At 37.5% G+C, this 23,146-nt stretch overlaps 2 protein-coding genes and 1 long non-coding RNA gene across 5 annotated transcripts; 2 read left to right on the plus strand and 1 right to left on the minus strand.

Annotated features, from left to right (window-relative positions):
- Positions 1-144: 144 nt before the first annotated feature.
- Positions 145-4,138, minus strand: LOC135635255 (uncharacterized). 2 transcript variants are annotated; one of them, XR_010495574.1, is made up of 4 exons: positions 3,940-4,138; positions 1,991-2,121; positions 1,120-1,681; positions 145-997 (listed from the first exon to the last, which is right to left on the minus strand). It is a non-coding gene; the product is annotated as an uncharacterized LOC135635255 (long non-coding RNA). The 2 variants fall into 2 exon arrangements; XR_010495573.1 differs by having other exon boundaries at positions 3,660-4,138.
- Positions 4,139-4,576: 438 nt separating this feature from the next.
- Positions 4,577-9,965, plus strand: LOC135634880 (single myb histone 4-like). Its single transcript, XM_065145584.1, has 6 exons — positions 4,577-4,848; positions 6,254-6,450; positions 7,097-7,181; positions 8,934-9,017; positions 9,352-9,634; positions 9,725-9,965. The coding sequence occupies exons 1-6, from the start codon at positions 4,699-4,701 to the stop codon at positions 9,754-9,756; spliced, it is 831 nt and encodes a 276-aa protein (XP_065001656.1). The 5' UTR covers positions 4,577-4,698; the 3' UTR covers positions 9,757-9,965.
- Positions 9,966-12,825: 2,860 nt separating this feature from the next.
- LOC135636649 (casein kinase 1-like protein 2) lies at positions 12,826-22,512 on the plus strand. 2 transcript variants are annotated; one of them, XM_065148526.1, is made up of 14 exons: positions 12,826-13,195; positions 13,286-13,326; positions 13,969-14,038; positions 14,114-14,262; positions 14,655-14,750; positions 14,829-14,899; positions 19,469-19,530; positions 19,753-19,816; positions 19,900-19,984; positions 20,071-20,197; positions 20,315-20,397; positions 20,497-20,557; positions 20,951-21,096; positions 21,887-22,089. In XM_065148526.1, exons 1-14 carry the CDS (start codon positions 13,120-13,122, stop codon positions 21,941-21,943), a joined length of 1,188 nt encoding a protein of 395 aa, XP_065004598.1. In that variant the 5' UTR covers positions 12,826-13,119; the 3' UTR covers positions 21,944-22,089. The 2 variants fall into 2 exon arrangements, with proteins under 2 accessions (XP_065004598.1, XP_065004597.1); XM_065148525.1 differs by having other exon boundaries at positions 12,827-13,195; positions 21,879-22,512.
- Positions 22,513-23,146: the final 634 nt, after the last annotated feature.

The following is a 23,146-nucleotide window of genomic DNA, read 5'->3' on the forward strand; positions in this document are numbered from 1 at the left end:
TCGCTGTCGGTGCCTCACAGAGATAGATAGAGAGAGAGAGAGAGAGAGAGAGAGAGCGAGTCCATTTCAAGAGCTGCGATTAATAGGGCAAAGAAAATAAAGAATATGAACTAATTGTTTTGTTGGCCCCCACCGCATTTACTGCGAGGGCCCACCGATGATTGGGCAACAGCACAAACAGGATTCTCTTGCCTGCAAGTACATCCATAAGTGGCTGTCCATTCTGACATGTTTCCTTCCCTCCTCCCGGTGGATCGATCGATCTCATTTCCCCATCTGCCGGTCCCTCTTCGCTCGACCTCCATCTCCACGTCAAGAGACATCACGTGGCTCCTCGAAACTTCAAGAACATGTTTCTGCATCATTTAAATCTTGGATTGGAGATAGATATTAATGAAGCAGGAAACCGTTCTTCGGTGTATCACATTGTCCTGTTGATATGCTGCTGCATAGCGAGAGTTTAAACTACAGGTAATGGTGTTCTATGTGGTCCTTCCTGTTCAGTGGGCTTCATGGTCCACAAATTGTTCGTGGAGTAACTGAAGAGAGTTAAAAGCACTGTGAAATCTCCCCTGTTTCGGCACAGAACCAAACTGAAGAAGAAGGCTGTTCGATCGTGTTCATTCCTCGGATGTGGTCATGTGTGCCTCGCAAAGAGAAGAAGACCGTCATTTCTCCATGCCGATGCTTCGTTGGTCTTTCTTTCATGCAGAGAACAACCTCGAGAGTGTCTCAGCATGCCTCTCGAGGACCACTTCGCGGCTGGAGCCGCCGTCGTTGTCGCCGACGTGTTGGCATGTGAATTGTTTGTCCACTCTATTCGTCGCCATCGATCAAATGCTCATCCACTCGCTTGTCGTTCATGCATCGCCCATTTGGAGTAGCTTTGTCATGTTCCTCGTCTTTGTACACTTCGATCCCATCTCTTTCTCACGTTATCCCGTCCTGCGTGAACGTATCCAGCCGGAATCCAACCACCGTGGCTCCACCTGGCCGCCTGAAAGAGACAGATTAACTCCATTATCGGCAGTCCCGACATCCATCGATCCGTCACTGTTAATGCAAACTTTAGCTCGAAAGAGACGCAGAAAAAAAAAGACTGTCCTGATGACCACTCACATTTCGCATTAATACTTTCTCTCGGTAGATAATATTTGCTGTCACTATTCCTTTGACCTTGTGTTCATCTTCTCTCCTACCCTCTCTGAGGATCCAGAAAATATGTCCATGAAACTGCGATCGAGATGGTCCGGCAGGATGCATTGCATGACGAAGGCGCCTCAATGGAAGAAGATGACATTGATCGGCGGATGGGTTGAGGTCCCCTACACTCAAGTGCCTTACGACAGAAGACTTAGGCAACACCGGCAAACCATGGCCCCAGCACCAGAGGAAATGAATGACTTTCCTCCGCAGAGGCAGTTCTTCCTCTTTGATCCTTTCTCCACATTTCCACATATTTTTACTGTCACAACAACACGCATTGGTTAGGGTTAGGGGGACAGGCTGACCCTCTTTGGTCCTGAAAATTTCGGAAGACATGAATTCATGTTCTTCACATCCTTCATTCTTGTCATGCTTCTTCCAAATTGGGTCATGTGTCTGCCTTACTGCTTCCAGTAAAGGAAGCTCTCAAATGTAGAGTCCAAGACTTGAGCTATACAAAGAATTTCTCCATGCTCTGTGTAATGTAAAAAGGGAGTTACATAGCCGATTATTCATTGTGCAGATGAGGTAGAAGTGACCACAGAAGCAGATCTAATGATTAAGATCATTAGCAGGTGTACTTTCTATCAATCATGACCGTAAATGAGGTTTTAGTTTGAAGCAGCCAACCGATTATGATGGACACATTTTGTACCCAATGTGCTGGAACAAGACTTGCCAGAACTACTAATTAAGACAGTGGACCGCAAATCTCTTAGCATGCAAGGAATTAAGTTTCTTTTTTCTTCTGAAATAGGGATAAATTAAATGACGGACCACATACCTCACAAGAATTTGGATGCTGAAAGTTATTTTCGATGAATGACAACTGAAGGTCTTGCTAGAAATCTAGCAACTGTATTTGTTCAGCTGTCCCCTTTCAGCTTCGGAGGAACAATGGTGAAGAGCCGCAGCCTGCAGGGAAGGCACTAGCATCAGGCACAATGCTATCAACATCTTAAATGTCAGATATAAATAAAATCCGATAGATTGTAGGCACAATATGGTAAGAGATGCTGACAACGAGGTGTTCATCATAACTGTAATATCGAATCAACAGTAACTATCTAGTAGCGATACTTTTCCGACTCTAGAGTTGCTTACTTTTTACCAAACAAACAAATTGAGGATTGAGATGATCCAAGATTTCTCATATATTTTGCAGTTGATGATTTTACAAATTGGAAAACAGTCCCAACTGATGTTAGTATGTGAAATGACTTTGAATGGCATTGATCTCCATTTGTTTCACGAAAGTAAATAATCATTATCTAGTAAAAGAACGGAAACACTTTGTCAGGTGGCAGTTGTTTTATGAAATTCTAGCAACGAAGAAATGAAATAATCTTCAACTCAATATCATTATACTGTCTTGTGGAATAACCAAGAGAGAAGAGATCTTTACAAGAAGGCAGATCAGATGATCGAAGAATTAATGGAAGAATTTCTGCAACAGCACATAAGGAGTTTCGTGAAGCTAAACATTCCACAAAACTCATATACTCCCCATTGTCTTCAAAAACTTAGCATTCCTTCAGAAAGCTTACTTTGGTGTAGGCACTTCTTTTTAAGTGTGCTTTATAGGACACCTTGATAAGCAACAGTAATTAATGTTCTAAGCACCAGTCACAAGATTTTTGGTTGAATAAAACAGATCAGTGAAATATTATATATATATTCGATTCAATTTCATTAAGCTATCAAAACCATACATAGAGAATATGTCCCAACAATTCACTCATTGGACATTGCTGCTTGCTAACAATCTAGCCAAATTAACCGATGCTCCAAAAGAATGTATGAGTTCAACAGATGATTCTGGTCTTAGACTCCAACGGCAGATTAGATATCAAAATAATGATATAATTAATAAATTGTTTTGCCGTGACAACGATTTCAGGACTTCAATGTTCGCAAAAAAACCTAAAATGTTCAGTTCAAGGACAACAAAGAAATACCTGTAACCATTGGGTATCTAGCATCAGTAATGCGAAAATGCCTAAATATAATAAGCTTGGGAAGTGTGAGCACTAAGTAAATAATTAGTAATTAGGAAACTATCAAGAGAAATGGCAACTAAATTCATATATATCTATAAAAATAAAAATTCTTGTAAATTCGTCATTCCATTTTTTTGCTTCATTCACTTAAAATTTGACTGCTGGCTTATAGGCTTGTATTGGTGCCTTCAGTAGCATCAGCATCAGACAGTCATAAAACTCTGCAAACTGTGAATAGGAACAAGCAAGATTGAGCAGAGGCAAAAACAATTTTTGCTCATAATCCTTTCAAATTGAATATTACATGGAAAGGGAAATCATTACTTCGATTTTAAGAGGATCAAAGTACAGTTGCTAGTAAAGTCCAACTTAAGGAGAGAGGTGAAATGCTGTAGAGCTTAAAATTGCAAACAAAGATAAGGAGAATTAAAATTATGGGGGAAGATAACATACAAGATCCATCTGTAATTTGAAGAAAGCCATTTAACTCTATGCCGTGAAGTTCAAATAGAAACCCCAAACGCATATATTGATCCAACCCATCGCCAAGTCAAGATAAAGAAAGGGGTTAATTGCAACAGTTCAATATGGCATCAAAGTTTTGGGTTTTCACTAAGCTTCCACGATATGTTTTGCATAATCCTCAACAAAATGAAACCTTTTCTCCAGAAAATGTCCGCCCAAATATTATTCGCAACAAAACCAAAAAGTAACTTCAGTAAATAAGATTTACCCATTGCCAGAGTAACTCAAGCCCGATGTTTCAGGAGGATCGACCGCAGTAATGGTCACATCCATGAGAGGATCAACGAAGAGGGGAAAGGGGATTTCAGGTGATGGGATTAACCGCGTTTCCTATATAACAATGTATCCTCCCCTAAGAAGGTCTCCCTAACGGCGGCGGATCCTCCCCAAAGAAGCTTTGAGATCAACCTTTTCCAATTCCCGTGTTCAAATCCTCCGAGGAAATGGACCCCAACTAAATCAGGGATCCTTCCGAATCTGACCGTCAGATGCCCCTTTCCTCGGATCCTGGTCGTTCATCTATGCACGGCCCCACTAGTTTTAAAAGAGGTGGTTGGACCCACGGTGAACGGTGCAGCTCACGTACGTTTTCTGCGTCTGAGGAGGATTCAAGGAGCCTGTCTCGATCGAGACACCAATCAGGAAACGACGACTTTGAGTTGTACGCAAGATTGGGTCCTGCAAGTTGGCCATACTTTCGTAGGCTCAAGTGTGGGCCATCTCTCGCGCCGGACAGGTCAATGACCAATAGAAAGAAGTTCTATGCTGTTTGGTGAAATAGCCAAGACACAGGATAATTAACTTGACTGTACGTCTTCGCTCTGTTTCGTCCCGTTGTGCTGTTAACCCTAATATGAGAGGAAGGGCGAGGAGGATGAAGAAGCGGAGGAATTAGGGTTCGATGCTAAGTGAAGAAGAGTTGAGGAGTGGACGGAGAGTGATTTGACGTGGGAGAGAAGGTAACTCGATGGGGGCTCCGAAGCAGAAGTGGACGGCAGAGGAGGAGGAGGCGCTGCGTGCGGGCGTGGACAAGCACGGCGCCGGCAAATGGCGGACCATCCAGAAGGACCCTGAGTTCAGCCGCTGCCTCGCCACTCGCTCTAACATCGATCTCAAGGTCGCCCTTCGATTCCTCTTCTCCTCCAGCAACGTTTTTGGTCATTTAGGGTTTTACGTTGCCGTTTGTTTTCTTCTTTTGATATCCTTTCATGTATTTGGATCAAACCATGTGTAGTTTTCTCTAGGTCTATTGCCTTTCAAACAACAAGAACAATATGTTTTCCCCCCGTAATATTTGGGTTCAGCTAAAAGGATACTTTCCCGCCATTGAGCTATCTTCGGAGTAGTGTTAGTAGATAATCTAAGAGTTACAATATCGTTTTCAATTGTTTCTAACAGAGTCTTCCTTATCTTCTTATACATCTCCTGACAACTTTAATCAGTACTGGCATCCCATTCCATACAGTGCATTAACAAGTCTTCTTTGGATGTCGATGAACTACGTTGACATTTTCCCCTCATTTTTATCCTCAATTAGTATTATCTGTATCTTTTTGTCAGTACAACTGTGTCTTATTCGAGAGCCTACATCTCATTATAGTGTATAAAAACTTGAAAGTTGTAAACAAGTTGATAATATAACCTTGTTGTTCCCAAGTTTTCATGAGTTGCAAATTTCGAATATAAATTAATCGTCAGCTACGAATTAAATAGCTAAAGCAATGCTCTTGAACAACACGACAAATTATATAAATTACTAGATAAATATATGATAAGTATGTAGAATCAGAAAAAACACATATGGAAGAGAACAAAAAGTAGGAAGCATAATTAACAAATAGAACTTTACAGAGTGTTTCGTTTATGTATCTTGTGACAAGATTACAGGGAGCACTTTGGAATAGCTTAAATTTAGTTTTAAGTCATTCATTTAACTAAAAGTGATACTATACATTTGATCAATTATGTAACCAAGAAAACAAAATAATGGTCATTACATCTTTCTCCTATTGGAATATGTTGATGCCAGAATATTGTGAAAATGACTAGTGTTTAGTAGGTGCATTTTATGTAAACTGGCCTTAGTGCTCCCTGTAATCTTGTCACAAGTGCAATTTTCTCATATGGACCTTTCTAAGAGCAGGGAAGTAAACGAGGTCCCTTGGCATATGGGCCCATGTGAAGCCTATAATGGATCTATGTCATGCTTTTCTTCGCTTCTCGTCTTTCCTTTTTACAGTTTGTTTGGCTTGTGAAGTAATCCTCATCTTTACATTTGTAACATAACAAAATCAGAAGTCTTCTATTTGATGATTTTGTTTAGTTTACCTGCTTAGGTTTGATTCGATAATTGTACTGTGAATAATGCTTAATGCACCAGTTAACATTTTATATCATAATACTAGGAGAGTTACAAATTTTATTTTGTTTATACATTTTAGATATGGAACAATCCCCCATCTTCCTGCTTATGTCATTTATGCTTTTATAGTTCCATCTAACTCATGCAGTAAATGTTTCAGGATAAATGGAGGAATATGAGTATAAGTGCCAGTGGCCAAGGCTCTAGGGAAAAGATAAGGACACCAAAGGCAAAAGGTGTTCCAGCCACCCCAGTATCTGGCTCTCAGAGCCTTGTTGTCTATGTCCCTCATAAAGATGGAGCACCTGCAATTACAGATCCAACAAAAAGTGCACAAGAGGCAAAAAATCCTCCTCGGTGGGTGATATTTAATTTAACTTATTCCATTATGATCTAGTGAACTTCTCTTGGAACTACAAGAACTTCTCTTGGAACTTTTTTCATTATGATGTAGTGAAATTCTCTTGGAACTACAACAACTTTTTAACTATGGTCCAGTGTTCTCTTCAAACTACTAACAAGGATAATATGGATATTAGTTCCTCGATTTTAGTAATGAAAAAGTAACTTGTAAGTATGAGATTTTCACATTGCAACCTGTTAGAAGATAAACTTCTGTGTTTTATTGAATTATTAGAAGGCATTGATTAATCAGGAAAATGCTTTGTTTGGTATTCTTGAATTAGTATGTAATAGGAAGATGAAATCGCTTTTCTGGTAAGATCTCAGATGCTATAGAACCAATTATAGTGCAATGCTAATTACATTTGAACTTTGAGATAAAGACACCTTTGTTTTTTTGGATGCTACTGTATCATATTTACATATATAGTTTGAATCAGTATGTTATCGGTGTCACTTTTTTTTTTTCTTCAGGCATGAAGCATTTCTTAGCTGGGGAAAGAACTTTCTGCTAACTTCATTTTTTTCCTTAATTCAGATTGTAACCAATCTTCCTAATCAGTATTTGTTCTTACATTGTGATCCATTTTTTGTTTATTAGGTACACTGCTATGATAATTGAAGCACTTGCATCTATGCAAGAACCTAATGGATCAGAAATTGGTGCTATTTGTAGTTTTATTGAGGTTTGTGGGTATAACCTGTCATCATCATGTTAGTGAAAGGAGCATCCATGTTGGTTTTTTTCCTTTGTGCTTTGGAAGAATGGCAGATTTATGCATTTCATATCATGTTGTCATTGTTAGAATTTGAGACATCTATGCTATGATACTTTGAAGTATGTCAAGATTGTCATGTTCTCTGCAGTCCTCTATAACACCCGAGATATGAGGCTTCTATTATGAGCATTTTTTTACTAATGTAACATTTTCTTCTGTGGTAAAGTTTGTGCCTTTGATTTCAATTGCAGCGTGCGGAGGTGCTAACATAAGCATAGTGGATAACTCTGTTTGCTTTTGTTGGATTTTCACAACCATCAATTTGTGTGAAGGCTAGACCTTGTAAATCTATAAATTTTTACCCACCTGCATTCATGATGGTCATGGACTTCCTTGTCATCTTTGTTTCTTTCATGACCCTTTGCATCATGTTTTACTCGTAATTGCTTTAATTTCATAACTTGGAAAACCATGTGCAATAGTGTTACATCTTCAATTACATTTATATTATTGAAGAAGGTTTAACTCGAAGGCAATGGTGAAAATCCTATAGTAAGTTTTATTAATTGCAAATATAGTAATGACATAAATTATGTTTTCATTTAATAAAGAATCTAGAAGCATCAAATCTCTGTATTTTTCTTATGCACAGATCTACAAGAATTTGACCTTCAGATCATGTGTTGTTCCTAGTCTTTGTGACATTTTTAATTGAAATGAAAAAGGGCATACCCAGCACCCAGCGCATGAGGCTCCTGCTACTGTGAGGGGAGGGTCAATGCAGTCTTTCTAGCCGGGCAACATCTTTAATTGAAATGACCTATAGAATATAGTGCTTACCTGGTTTTGCAACATATAGATATTTTTGGACGTACAAAAGGTTCTCAGTTTGTCAGAATCTTGGTTTCTACGCTTTAAATGTTAGAGATCATATTCAACAGTGTCAATCTTCAATTTGGAGCCTCTTGTTCAACATTAAGTAGACTTGAGGTCCAAGTACTTTTGGTTGCTTGCTAGTTAAACTCTATTTCATTTACCTTTTATGTTTTCCTAAAATTTTTAAAAGGAAAATTTATTAAGTTGATAATTAGGAGGAAAAGGAATACATCTGTAGATTCTGGTGTTCTAAAGTATCTTGATCTGTGTGAACCTAAATATGTTTCTTTGGGTTAGCTTGATTGGAACAAAACTATTAAATGATTGCTACATATCATCTTAACTCAGTCAGTAGCATTTGCCTTTATTCTGATTTGCATTGCAACATCTGTTAACAAAGATGCCTGGTACTATTAAATGACTATATAAGCAATCTGTTTATCTTGCTTTGCTGTAGTACTCATTTCACTGTGGTAGGTTTCATAGACAGCTGGTTCTTTTTAGCTACTGAAATAGTTAAAAAGCACAAAATTTACAGCTACGGCCTATGGATACCTTATATATTGTTTACATTGTCATCCTTTCAACTTACACAAATGTTTAAACATTACATTTCAGATGATCCTGCAAATTTGTTAAAAGTTCGGTGAATGTTATTGTAGATTACTTTGTGATATACAGAAGCATTTTGCACTTATTTTAAAAGAGCATTGAGTATAGCATTGCACTTGTGCATGTAAAGTTTCTGTAGTTCTATGATAGCTTTGCAGTAGTACTTTGCCATGGTTGATTCCTTTTTAGTGATGTTTGTCAGACTGTTAATTTCTTTGATATCTTATGCAGCAAAGACATGAGGTGCCACAGAATTTTAGGAGGTTGCTTAGTTCAAAGCTAAGGCGGCTTGTTGCTCAAAATAAAATAGAAAAGGTAAACCATTAATACACTCTCATTGTTTAATAGTCTGGTACTTGTATGATGCTATTTTTTTTTCATAATTCCACTATTACTAAATTCGTCATTTTTGTTTGCATGAAGTGGATGGTAAGTAGTTCTTGAATCATATAATAATGAATATCATGTCCTGAAATGTCAAACAATACATGTGTTCTTTGAGAGAATAATTAGGTATGAATGCTTGCTTGCCTTTATTTTTAAATTATAGGAATATGCTTTTTCACATGATTTGAGAAGAAATTTTATTGCTTAATACAATTTTTTTTTATCTTAAACTTGTTCATCATGTTGTGTGAACACATTGTAGGTTCAAAAGGGTTACAGGCTGAAAGATTCCTCATATGCAACAAAAACTCCAACCCCAAAACAAAAAGATCCGGCAAATCGAGCTAGGGTACATCAGAATTCCAGCTCAGCAAATTCGATAGACCCTATAGAGGAAGCAGCAATAACTGCTGCTTACAAAGTAGCAGATTCAGAGGCCAAATCATTCTTAGCTTCTGAAGCAGTCAAGGAAGCAGAGAAGATCTCAAAGATGGCTGAAGAGACGGATTCACTTCTGCTTCTAGCGAAAGAAATCTTTGAGAGATGTAATTGGATACAACTGATGATCTTTTTAATTTTTTTCTTGAGGTTCTTGTTTATTCATGAAGCACTTAATGGATCGTCTAATTTTACAGGTTCACGGGGTGAAATTGTCACTATTGCTTAAGCTGCATGGATAGAATTTGTTGTATCTTCAGGTATGCTCTCTGGCTTGCTCAACCGTACCTTCAATTTCCTGTAGTTTGCTAATTTATGGCTGATGCCGAGAGATGCAATTGCATGAAACCAATCGGACATCCATGCTGGATAAAATCTGTATATAAGCTCTCATTCAATCAGATTACAATCAGATGATGATGACTCTTTTCGTTTCAAGAGGGCAGCTCATTCATTGTGGATGTGTTTGCAAGTTACTATCTGATGCCTTTGTTTTTTTCCGTCAGACGAAACCGAGTCTGATGCTTGCCTCCATATTTATGAAGGAATCATCAATATTCTGCCATATGATATGTATATGATTTGTAGGTTATTTTCACGTCAGGTTATTTCTGTTGTAAGGTCATTAAAAAACACTCAAGCTGGAGATCATTAGGACACTGCAAACGTCTCTTTCTGTTCCATGCAAATTGCACAGCTTGAAAGAAAGTTAATTGTTCTTTCCCACTTGGTTAACTCTGCCATCAAATCAAATCCATGGCTTACGGATCTAAAATGCATTTTGTCTTCCACATGTCTGTGTATGGAAAAGTTTATGTCGTGCCCGACAAATGACAATAATATTCACAGGTATTCAGATCCATCAGCAGATGTACACTATTTCGGACAGATTTCTCTATTAGATAACAAACATATACCTTTTATTTAACACACAATATTTATTCAAACCTTAGGGCAAAAATCAATGAGCAGAAACTTCTGGCTGGAATATAACTACTATTGCTGATATTGGAATCAGCGAACAACTTCCTCCTTCAACCTTCAAAATCCAATAACTTCGACAAAGCTCTACAAACCATTAATCTGCCATGGTATCAGCAAACATAAACTCATCATCGACGAAGAACAATACCATATGAGAAGAAATAAGAGAGATGCAAGTGACGGACGTCTTGTGTAAACGAAGGATGATAGATATTTACTGAAGGTAAAAAGAACAGATGCTTGATCAGATGAAGCAAGCTCATGGCAAGTTCCGATCTTTTTGGCACAGATCGATTCCGAAACGGAAAAAGATGAAACCTGGTTAGAGACGATACCAGGAGGAGAAGGATCACCACCAGCCATAGACGATTTGGGTGTATTTATCCTTGAGCCAGCGGAAGCCCCTCCTCACGGACCCCTTCACCCTGCCCTCCACGGCATAGGCCTTGTAGCTGGCGACGCGCTTCCGCCGCTGGAAATCAGGGTCGCCGAGCACCCACCCGCCCTTCTTGGATGAGGAAGAGGGCGCAGAGGCTTCCTTCTCCTTGATCCCTTTGGAGCCGTAGCCACCGTAGGCGTAGGAGCTCGTGCTGTTGCTCCTGTAGTCGTAGAGGCTGGACGGAGGAGGCACCGCCGCCATCCGGCCGTCGTTGTATGACCTCGATCTGAAGTCTTTCATTGGACCAGTGCTCTCTGCGGAGGGAGTCTCCGGAGAAGAGGATGAAGGAGGCGGGGAAGAAGGCAGAGGCGTGGACGGGGATCAGGTTCGGTTATTGCGGTCACGTTTGGCCCGGTGGTTGAATCTTTGTGAGGTCGAAGACCACCATCGAGTCGACGCTGCGACAACGTGTGGAACAGCCTGTTGACTTCCGTCCGTTTGCAGGCGCTGCTTTCGTGCGCTGCTAGGCATGATGTGAACTCCTCCGGCCGCCCTGAGCGTTGACTACTTTTCACTCTGCTTTTTAACCTTTACGTTACTGTTTACTCTTTCTTCCTCAACCGATTTCCTTCAATTATATACATAAATAACTTATTATTTTTCGGTATTTAAAGCCCTTCAGTAATTGAAAACGCCTCGTTATATATATTTTTGGGAATAATAGGATATCAATGTGCAATAAATGGCAACGCAAACGGAGAAAGAAAAAGGACAAGTTGGATATGCACTCATCTCCCTCTCCTTTTCTACGTTTACTTTTCCCCCACCCTTTCCCCATTCCACATTTAAGACTTCACTTTTGATTCAATTGGCATTCTTGCGAATTCAAATTTAGTGTTTGAAGGTATAATAATTCGATTTCTTTATATTATAAAATTGAAAATACACGCTCTCAGTGAACTATATTTTGGATTTTTCTCATATCTCTATTTTATTTTATTTTATTTTTCAAACTAACTTGAAAAATATATAAAATACTTCTCAAAAAAATTTTCATTATATTTTTCTTTCGTATTTTTACTTGTTTTGAACTGTTATATTATTTTTGTAATATTTTTTTATTGAGATACTAAAAATTTTATAAAAAAAATACTATGGATTACATCATATTGTATCTCTCTGATTGTCACTATTTGTAGACCATTACGATATTTAGATTTATATTATATCATATATTTATATTTATATTTAATTTGATTGAGGTTAGGAGTTTATTTGAGCTATTTATAATAGATTTTATAGTATTTTTATTATGATGAACAAAACACTCTAAAAAATAAAAAAAAAATTATATGGGTGATATTATTCATAAACAAATATAAATACCTATTTGAATCAATATATCAAATAAATTTTAGTGTATTTTGATTTAATTTGATTTATTTATCATGTTTTCAAGTAGTCCTTATAGTATTGTCATGACCAAGATAATATAACACATCAAAAATATTATAATAAGTAAGTCATATGTAAGATATTTTTTTAATAAATAATAAAAATATTTTTTAAAAAATTAAAGAATTATTTTAAGAAAAATATAAAAATACCAATTCAAAAAAAATTAAATTTATGAGTATTTCCTAAAAAATCGCCCAACATCTTTTGGTTGGAACGTAAATAATATCATAGTGGTGAGGTATTTCGAGTCGGACAAGAAACGTACGTTTACACCCCCCACGTAGTAAGTAATAGGATTACTCGTTGCATGAGCGATTCCTATCCGCATCGAAGGGTTGGGATAAGCCATCATTCCCATTCCTTGCGATAATTGCAGATCCGCTACCATCAAAAGCGGAAACCCCACACCGTTACGAAACGGCTTTATGAAGGTTTAGGAAAGGCTTCTCCCTATTACGATATATGGAGACTCCCATTGTGTCGTATCGTATCGTGCGCTATAGTAGTTGGTTACAGTCGGATTATGCTCCTCCCATTGTTCTCTCCGACTCCGAAACCCTAATTTGCCGAGCGAGTTCGTCCGAATCGGAGACTCCGAGGCCCTGACCGATCGATGGGTGCGATCTCTCTTCCGCCCCCCGCGTCGTGGATTTGGTGGGATTCTCTTGGGTGAAGCTGTGCGGCTTCGCGATTTTGTTTTCCCGGTGATATCCGTCGCTAGGGTTGCGGTTTGACTTGCATTTTTCCCCTGCTCGTGGTCGCGGTGGTCGGATGGAAGCTCGCGTCGGGAACAAGTTCCGCCTCGGTCGCAAGATTGGGAGCGGTTCCTTCGGAGAGATCTATTTGGGTCGGTGGTTGCTTTTTTTCTTCGAATTTTCTGTGGGCTGTAATCTTGCAGGAACTCTTAACGTTTGCTCCTTTGTTATCTTGGTTGCAGGTACTAATATCCAAACGAACGAGGAAGTTGCGATTAAACTCGTGAGTGTAATAGCCCTTATATTTGTCTATGTATGACTGTGGTGTTTGATTTACTTGCTTAGTTTATTTTAATTTGTATGTTGAAAGGACAGTTTATTCTTGAGTCATTTTGCGTGCTATTTTTTTTTTCTTTTTATATATTCCCCTTAAAAATAGAAGCTGATTTGCTTGCAATACAACTTAATGAAATCTTTAGATTGCTGATATTTTTGCAGAAAAAAAATTCTATAAGCTAAGAGGAACTCGTTTGCTTTTATAATTTTTAGTTTAGGTTAATAGAATGACGTTCTGTCTAAATTTGGTAAAGACCCCTGCAGCAAACTTCATTTTGCTGTGTGGATATCCCTGTTTAAGCCAGAGAAAAGAACAAATTTCCTTCGCATAGTTGGTGTTATTCCTTTTCAGTATCTCTTATCGGTTGTTGGCTTTTTGAATAATTTCACAGTAATATACATTCCATCCATTATGGTTATTGTTCTCTATTGTTGATTCTCGTCTTTATGTATAAGCTAAAATCTGATGTTGTATGAGTGTGTTTAAGCTTGTGATTGATAGGTTAGTCTTAAAAATTTTATCCTCTACATCGAATACTTCTAATGGCCTTGATAATTTTTCTCATGTTTATGTGAATCTTCTTATCAGGAAAACGTGAAGACAAAGCATCCCCAGCTGCTATATGAGTCAAAGCTGTACAGGGTTCTTCAAGGAGGAAGTAATGAAATTTGTACATCGTTTTGGTGTCAGGCATTCATTTAACTACTTTCACTCATTCCTTTTTTTCTTGCAGCTGGAATTCCAAATGTCAAATGGTATGGTGTTGAGGGTGAATATAATGTCCTCGTGATAGACTTACTAGGTCCAAGTCTTGAAGATCTGTTCAACTTTTGCAGCCGAAAACTTTCTCTAAAGTCTGTTTTGATGCTCGCCGATCAGATGGTATTTTATCGCTATAGTGTACCTTTCTGAATTAATGTGGTACTATGCTTTGAAAAAATTGGAACATGCTTGATGAATCCTTTATGGAGTCAAAGTTTCCTTAGTACCAACTGCTGTTACCACCTTCTTTCTGCATGCTTTCACTCGTGGCATTTAGGTTTTTCTTATGATTCTTATTTTTCTTCATAGATGCCTTTCATATACTCATGATCCTGGCAATTCCATTTATGTCTATCTGCCTCTTACTCCTTACCCTGATTCTGTTTACTACAATATGCTCATGATACCGTCTACTACAAATGTCACACTGATCACACCTGTTTATGGTTGCCCAAGATTGAATTGCTCACTTTATATGGCTGCATCTGATCTATTCAGATTTTTCTCTTCAGATTAATCGAGTGGAATTTATGCATTCTAAATCATTTTTACACCGAGACATCAAACCAGACAATTTTCTTATGGGCCTTGGTAAACGAGCTAATCAGGTATGCCTCCTAAATTTTCTATATTTTTTTCGTTCTATTTGTCTACTGAAGAATAGTTTTGCATTTGCTTCCATCTAGGTTTACATTATTGATTTTGGCCTTGCCAAGAAGTATAGGGATACTTCAACTCATCAGCATATTCCGTATAGGTAAGATATAATTGACCAAACAATGTCTGAGCAAGGTGCCAAAGTATTCTGTTTAAGTGATTGACATTCGATGTTGGGAAGTGATGGCTCTTGTAATGATTTCTTTTTTCTTTTTCACAAAGTTTGCTGTAAGATGTGGTAATGTTTCACAAGGTGGATGCATATGGATGCAATACCATAGTATAAGGTCTTTCTTTTGTTGCTTTTAAAGGCCTCTCATTTTTCATGTCTTTATGAACCAATGATACACAAGCTCTTGTTTTTTGTCTTCATCAACCAAGGATAGCCATTGCACTAACATTTCCAACCAAGCAATATTTAGAAAGTTTCAAATTGCAGTGTTCCTCTCCTTTCATGCCATTCAAGTGAATGAAGTATTACCCATAAGACTATGCAAAATATTGAATGAAATTTTTGTTGCCCATGGTTCTTTGTGAAATCCATCTGAATGATAATGTCATTCTAGTGATTTGTCTAATGAACTCTGCAGGTGCTTGCTATCATATTTCACCCTCAACCATCTTTCCTATACAGCAACTTGTTTGTGGACTTTATCATGATATGATAATTCAATTATGTTCGTTGTTATGGTTGATAAATAACACTCTTTGTGCTTGCTTGCTTCAATTCAGTACTTGTATTGGACCATTTAGCCTTTTCTTTATGCCATTTTAATAAAAGTTTGAGGGATTCTGTGACCTCTCACACTTGATGAGTGGGGCAAGGATCCCATGTGCTAAATCTGTTTGAGACCACATCACCATGAAATGCTGAGGGCTGATTTAGTTCACCTAAATGGCTTTTGGAAACCTTTGCTGTTCCTTCCATTGATTTTTGTTATTCATTGGGAGGACATTCTGTTCCTGTATATGGACAATAGCTTCTAAATTAGTTGCATGCTGCATATTCATCCTAGTTGGCCGGGCTTATGAGATTCCTTAGGTTTCAGCTACATTGTTTCTTTTACATTGCCCTGAATGGAAGTTGCTTTTAAAATGTTTTTGATTATTGGATCTTTGTTGCTTGTCTCTGTCCTTCAGTTTCCTAATAAAATTGGCACTGTACTATCTTTTTTTGGAATTCTTTTGGATCATGTACTAATTTTTAGATATATTTACAAGTAGTTGTTAAGTTGAAAGTTTGTTTACCTTGTAGGTGTTTGTTACCAAGCGGTTGTTAGTGTTTATTACACTAAAGCCAACCTCACATCTTTAAACAAGTTCATTATAATGAATTCATATTTCATACTATGTGCCTAATAGCTGATGAGGCTGCGGTTGGCTTCGGAAGGGTTAGGCTTCAAATTTGGTCATTTTGTAACTGTCAAATCTATACTTTGTGCACATGTGTGTATATATGGAGAACAAGAATAAGGTTCCAGACTCAGTTGAACATGTAAAAATTTTCCCACCATACCCTATTCTGTGTTGGATATTTTGGGCCCAAATCCTAACAAATATTTTATAAGTTTGGTGACCCTATAAAATTTCATTTTTAGAGGCGCTTAGGACTCCCAGATAAGTGATTGTGACTAAACAGCTCTTACAACCTAATCCTAAATAGCTCTTACAACCTCAAAGAAGGACTTCTGATGCCTTTAGGAATAGACATGAAAACTAATCATCATATTGTTTAAAATCTTAACAAATTATAGCCTCCAAATTAACTTAAGAACTGACTCATTCCCGTGGCTGTTCTCTATAGTTAACAGGAATCAGGTTACATCATTCCTACATTGATCACTTCTTTGAGTCCTCAAGCGACAGAAGAAAATTTACTTAAAAAATAATTAAAATAGAAAATATGATAAAAAATGGTTCCAAAATTGACTCGACTTGTGTCTAGAGTTATTAGGACTTAGATTCAGCACATTTGTTCTACATTAGTTGCTTCAACGGGACCTTCTAGACATTTTCTTCACATTTGGTCCATTCAGTGAACTGAACTCCATGACATAATGGATACTAGAACTTAATTCATGTCCGTTTTTACTGACTAATAGATGAGCAACAGCATCACAATCATATGTATTTTACACTTGATTAACCATGGAATTGATGTCATCTTCCATTCAGACCATGAAATAAATAGGATTTATGTGTTCTACAACTTTCAATGATTTACTGATCCCATTTTGGGTTTTTGTGGATCTTTTTTTTATATTTTGAATAACTTGAATATCTTTAAATTCAATGGTTCGTTTGCTGCTCCATTCTATTCCTTGACTAACTTAGGATATTTTTGGTGCTTCTGGAATCAGTGGTGCTTGCAGCGAGTAATAAAATGTATGTTTGCCAGTGTTTTGTTTAATTGGTCACATTTTTCATTTGCAAGGTAAGCTTTTGTGTTGGGATTTGTTGTAAGTTAAGTGGAGTATGGGATGTGTGGAAAATAGGTTGCAGATAATGAAGTATTGCAATTGAGATTACAAGATTTAGGATTATCTGCAATATGGAAGCTAGGTCTTGGATTTTGATCTTGCTAGAACATGAGGCCTTGTAGGAGGCTTTGTTACTAAGATACTAGTGATGAGCATGTTAAAGCCTTTGGACAAGCAACAGGGTTTAGATCTACACAACGGTAACCTGTTGAATCTATAGATCTTATGATGTGGATTTTGGGGTTAGGGACATTAAGATATTGATTTAGATCCTTGCTGTTATTAGAGAACATATTGTACTTGCTATGCCGAAGAGAAAACAAAAATTGATAGATGATAGCCAGGAATGTGCTATCCATAAGAAAATTTGTTAATGTGCCATTTTAAGGAAAATTTGATGGTAGATTAACTATTAGAAGAGAGATAACAGTTAAACGGAGAAAAGAAAGCATATAAAAGCATTTATATAGGGGAAAGCCCTAAACATTATTCATCAACTACCAAATTTGCTCAGCCATATACCTAATGACTTGAACTTGATAACTATCCTATTCAGCTAGTTGTGCATTTTCTGCTTCTGTTTGGCTTGGTTTCTTACCAAATTAAAGCTGAAGTGTATTTTCTGCATAAGTGAATGACTAGAGAATCAGTTGAAAAAATATATATGTTGGACTTGGTCTCAGTTTCCTTTTCTTCTGTCAGAGAGGAGACAGAAGCATTCTGAAGATGTTGAAGTGGGAAACGTCAGGAGTTTGGGGAAAGATGTTTTCTTGGCCTCCTGATTGGTGATCATTAAACTGATGTCATGGTGAGAGTAGTTGATTGGCCTCGTTATCTGTGAGGACCTTGTCATCAAGTTGTACATAGGTTGAGTTAATACATTTTCCAAATTGGGCACTGTGGATTTGTACCACCCCTTTGAACATCCATGTCAGGAGATTATTGCTTTAGGTTGAATCTGCAATGGTAAAGGCTGTTGATAGTGGCACAATAGTTCGAGGAAGGGTTGATCGTAGATTTGCTGTCAGAGGTAGTTGGTGGGGACATGGGGTAGTCATCAGATGACAATCTTGGTTGGGATAGGCATCAGATCAAGGGAGATGATGCTTGTAGGCGACTGGGAGATTGAAGAGGAAAGGGCAAAGGAATTAGTGGTAAGGAGGTAATTAAGAAGGGTTAGAGTGCAAAAGACTTCTGACCTGCATTACTCTTCTAGAATTTAGGATTAGAAGTTGTAGAACTATTGGAAATCAATCTGCACTGAGGAATATCTAATAAAATGGTTTAGGAAATGTATGTGGATAGTTGATCTAAGATATAATAAAAAAACTATCTGGTCCTTGCCTACATAGAGCTAAAGTTACAAGTCCTTGATGCTTTGACACTGCCAATAATGATGGAACATTTGACTAGGAAACTCGAATGGTTGAATGATCAAGTGCACCTAATGTATCTATTAATGGAAATTGTTTCTTTTCTTGTGCTTGTACTCATTTTATAGTAAAATCTAAATGTTCATTTTATGTTTTGACTTGACCTATGATTAAACATGCCCATATACATTTGGGACGAGTTTTTTTCATATTTCTGATCTGGATCAATTGTTTGGATTTTCAGATACATGGTATAAGATGTAGGATATGATGAATTAGAACCATTTAGGCATTTATACTTCCTTTTCAATTGATAAATAATCATTGAAAGAACAGAAGTTTGTTTTCTGGGCATATCATATGTACTCCAGTATGCTTATCAGTTCTGATTTTTCATCTTATGCTCTGTCATTGATTTCAGATGGAAAGTATTGTCAGATACTATATCCGATTATTCTGTGTTTGCTTCTGATTAGCTCAAATCCATTAGTATGACTGCTTTACTAAATTTGCACTCCTATGTGGTGTGTTTTCTTTTCCTTCCTTTACGTATCACATTTATCATATTGAGGCACTTTGGCCTAATTTTATGGATTTACAATTTGTCATCCACAAGTTTGAACTATCTTTAATTCTGAAGTTTGAATCTCATTAAGTACATTGTAGTCCTTAAATCAATAGTAGGTTTATATTAGTATGACTGATATGGTAATGCTTATCGGGTAATTTAATTTAAGGTTGAACATCATGCAATGTTTGTAGTTTTTAAGAAGTGACCCTTCTGTTTCATATTAATGGTCTTATAATCTGTGGCAGAGAGAACAAAAATTTGACTGGGACAGCAAGGTATGCAAGTGTGAACACACACCTTGGCATAGGTATATTCAGAAGATTTTCTGATTACCTTTTTCTTTATTTTGATACAAATCTGCTTATGCAGATTGATTAACTGTTATTTTTAAAATGATTGATTGATTAACTGTTATTTTTAACAGTCAATTGATTGATTGACTGTTCTACTCGTATCTCCTATATCTTTAAAATGATTGATTCTTTGGTTTTTCCATCTTGATTGTGTGTGTTGTTTTTCTTCTTTTAAGAACAAAGCCGGAGAGACGATTTGGAATCTCTTGGATATGTTCTTATGTACTTCTTAAGGGGGAGGTATGTTCATGTGGTGGAACCTTTCCCCTCCTCTCTTGGTTTTTTTTGACATGTTTAACTCTTTTTTTTGTTGTTTTTTTAAGTCTTCCATGGCAGGGTCTAAAAGCAGGAACCAAGAAGCAGAAGTATGAAAAAATCAGTGAAAAGAAAGTTGCCACATCAATTGAGGTATTCTTATACTTACATTATGACTTTGAGTTTTTTCGTCTTTTCGCCATCGTTATGATAATGGAAAATTGTATTTGTACCCTTAGGCTTTATGCAGGGGATATCCTTCAGAGTTTGCGTCATACTTCCATTATTGCCGTTCACTACGATTTGAGGACAAGCCTGATTATGCATATCTTAAGAGACTGTTCCGCGATCTTTTTATCCGTGAAGGTTGATTTTTTTTCTCATATTTGTCGAATCTCAAATTTTGGGTTTCATGATTAATCAAGATGCAGAATTTGCATGTTGAGTATAATGGGCATCATCTCTATTATCTTTCCTCTGCAGGTTTTCAGTTTGATTATATATTTGATTGGACTATTTTGAAGATTCAGCAATCACAGATAGCTGGTGCTCCTCCCCGTGCTATTGTTAGTCAAATGCAGGAATTCTTTTGTTATTATATATAATATATATACATTCACATACATTTGCTGAACAAGTCAATAACCTACTCAACTATTTCCTAGGGTCCGAGTGTAGGTCCTAGCTCTGGCCTGACACCTCCCGTCGCCAATGATAAGCAGTCAGGTGATCCTCTCTCTCTCTCTCTCTCTCTCTCGCTATATATATATATATATATATATATATATGCCCTGCACCCCACCCACACACAAAGAACACCATTATTGTCATTATATCCTATATCTGCTGACTTTGATATTGACAATTCACTCCATTTCTTCATGTGTAAAGCTCTCTTCAGTTCCTTCAATTTTCTCTTTTTGCACTTCTCTTTATTAGGTTGTGTAATGTGTGGATCAAATTTTGTTGTCTATCTTTGTGCTGATTATTATATTCATGTTGCATGACTCGCAAAAGCACATAGTTTCTGATCTATTACTTATGCTTGCATGTTATAAAGAATTTGCGTATTCTATTTTCATAATTTGGAGGGATATACTTTTCAAAATTGCCTTTCAGGAGGTGAGGAAGGGCGGGCAAGTGGTTGGTTGGCTATGGACCCATCTCGCCGTGGACGAATTACACCTCCATCTGTAAATGTAGGCAGCTTATCAAAGCAAAAGGCCCCTGTGGGGAATGATCCATCTGTCAATAGAGATGCAATGGTAATTTTGTTGTTCCTTATCTTTCTCTCTCTCTCTCTCTTTTATCCTCCATTCTCTTTTATATGCATGTTTATGGAAACTGTTCATAAGGCTTTGTGATATATGCATGGTTTTAGCTGTGTGGCTAGCATGGAACTTTAGCAGCCATGATGGGTTTGTGATGCCAAAAATAATTACTTAGAAAGGGCAATGATAATATAAAGTTCTGAAATAAGGAATTTGCAACTGTTAATAAAAGTAGATCATTCAGTGCCATTCTAATTGTCTGAACTCAATCTTAATTATTTGGATTGGGCTTTGTCATCCAGTAAATGATCTAAAAGTGTCTGGTATTCTTTACGAAATGGATGGGATGTGGCCCATATGTGAGCCCACTCCCTCGACTCATCTTTTCTTTCGTTTTCTTTTAAACATTTTTCATTATTTGTATCTTATTTTGCTTCGCTGCTTCAACTGCAGATATAGTTGGTCCATAATTTGGTTTGTGAAGATCAGTAATCATTTAAGGTTAATTTACTACAAGATAGTTGAAAGCAATTGATTTAAAGAGTTCTTGTGATCAATCATGCCTAACTTATGATTTTATGCAAGCATCCTATGGCATTTGTCCTCATATAAGCGCCCTCTTAAGGATGAATAGTAAGTAGCAAATAATGGTTTGTGCATGTTGCCCAACTTCATATGCTTTTGCGTCTTGCATATAGGCTACTTTGGCCTTGTGTGAGATTGTCATGTGAATTATTCTTTGTATAATTCCTGACCTCGAATTCAATGAATATTAGTTTTCCAGTTCAACTTTTTTGGGACGGTCAAGCGGGTCCTCAAGGCGAGCTGCTGTTTCCAGTAGCAGAGAAGTGACCGGTGTTGAGGCAGATCAATCTCGCAGTCGTACCGCAGATGCCAGCCCAGGGACTTTCCGCAAGGTTTCAAGTGCTCGGAGAAGTTCACCGATTGGTTCCATGGAGCACAGGTATACTTCTGGAAGGAATGTATCTACAATAAAGAATTACGAGTCCACGCTGAAAGGAATCGAGGCCCTTAACTTTGACGGCGAAGAAAGAAAGCAGTTATAGTGACTGCAAGTGCCGCTGCAACTTATTTTATGTTTCTTCAGCGCAATTCATGAACTAAAGTAAGAGAACACTTTGTGATGTTTTCCCCCGTGAGTGAAGAACAAGTCTGAGACAACTGTGGATGTGAATTGCTGATTTGAGGTGCCTCAAAGACGAAAAACAATTACAAGGTTGGTCTCATCGTCCAAGGAGCTCTTCGTGCATTTGCCCGAACGTAGGCGGCTCCTCTCCTGTGTGGATTGCTGTCCTTTGTTATTTCATTGTAATTCTTGGAAGCTCTTATGCTTGATTATACATTTCAATCCATCGCTTCCCAAACAATTCCGTTTGGGCTTCTGACCAATTTCTATTATCTCAGGTATGCTTTTCGCACTGCAGACATTTAGAAAAGATGATTGTTCTTAAAACCAGGGTTTATGTGCTTGGCCTTCTATAGCAGATCTTGAATGATCTATCTGCTCTTTCTACTGTCTCGTGTGTAGTTTTACATTGATTCTTTTGTTTTTCTGCATGAGGGTAATTTCGATAGATGTGTTTTTAGCTTCTATCGGTTGACAATTTTAAGGATAATGCTGTTATCGAAGGATGGTTTCTGCTGCTAGCTGCTCGAGTAAATATTTATTCTGGACAAATGAAATTACTGAATAAATAAATAAATAAAATACTTGAGCATAAATTTCTATGGAGATAGTTTTTTTGAGTAATTAATACTTAATAATATATATCGTATTTATGGAGGTCTTGTCAAACTTGGATGATTCTTTTCCCAACAAAGACACTGGCATCAAGGAATCTAAAACAACCCCAACGCTCACTGGGTTAACCTCTACTATTAATTCCCATGCTTTGTTTCCCCTCCTGTGAGTCGCGTCGGTAAATAAACGAGCGAGCGGAGGCTGGGTCTCTCTGCTATCCGCTCTCTCTCCTCTTCCCTCTCTTCTCCACCCCTCTTTTGGTCTTGCACGACAACGCAATGC

The sequence above is a fragment of the Musa acuminata genome, chromosome BXJ3-4, assembly GCF_036884655.1.
Source record: "Musa acuminata AAA Group cultivar baxijiao chromosome BXJ3-4, Cavendish_Baxijiao_AAA, whole genome shotgun sequence".
Taxonomy (NCBI): Eukaryota; Viridiplantae; Streptophyta; class Magnoliopsida; order Zingiberales; family Musaceae; genus Musa; species Musa acuminata.

Excerpts from the sequence above, each read along its gene's own strand:
- LOC135634880 (XM_065145584.1), top strand. The coding sequence starts at position 4,699 with ATGGGGGCTCCGAAGCAGAAGTGGACGGCAGAGGAGGAGGAGGCGCTG. Across the intron at positions 7,182-8,933 it reads CTATTTGTAGTTTTATTGAG|CAAAGACATGAGGTGCCACA; the intron begins GTTTGTGGGTAT and ends TATCTTATGCAG. Across the intron at positions 9,018-9,351 it reads CTCAAAATAAAATAGAAAAG|GTTCAAAAGGGTTACAGGCT; the intron begins GTAAACCATTAA and ends AACACATTGTAG.
- LOC135636649 (XM_065148525.1), top strand. The coding sequence starts at position 13,120 with ATGGAAGCTCGCGTCGGGAACAAGTTCCGCCTCGGTCGCAAGATTGGG. Across the intron at positions 13,327-13,968 it reads AGGAAGTTGCGATTAAACTC|GAAAACGTGAAGACAAAGCA; the intron begins GTGAGTGTAATA and ends TCTTCTTATCAG. Across the intron at positions 19,531-19,752 it reads GAACACACACCTTGGCATAG|AACAAAGCCGGAGAGACGAT; the intron begins GTATATTCAGAA and ends TCTTCTTTTAAG.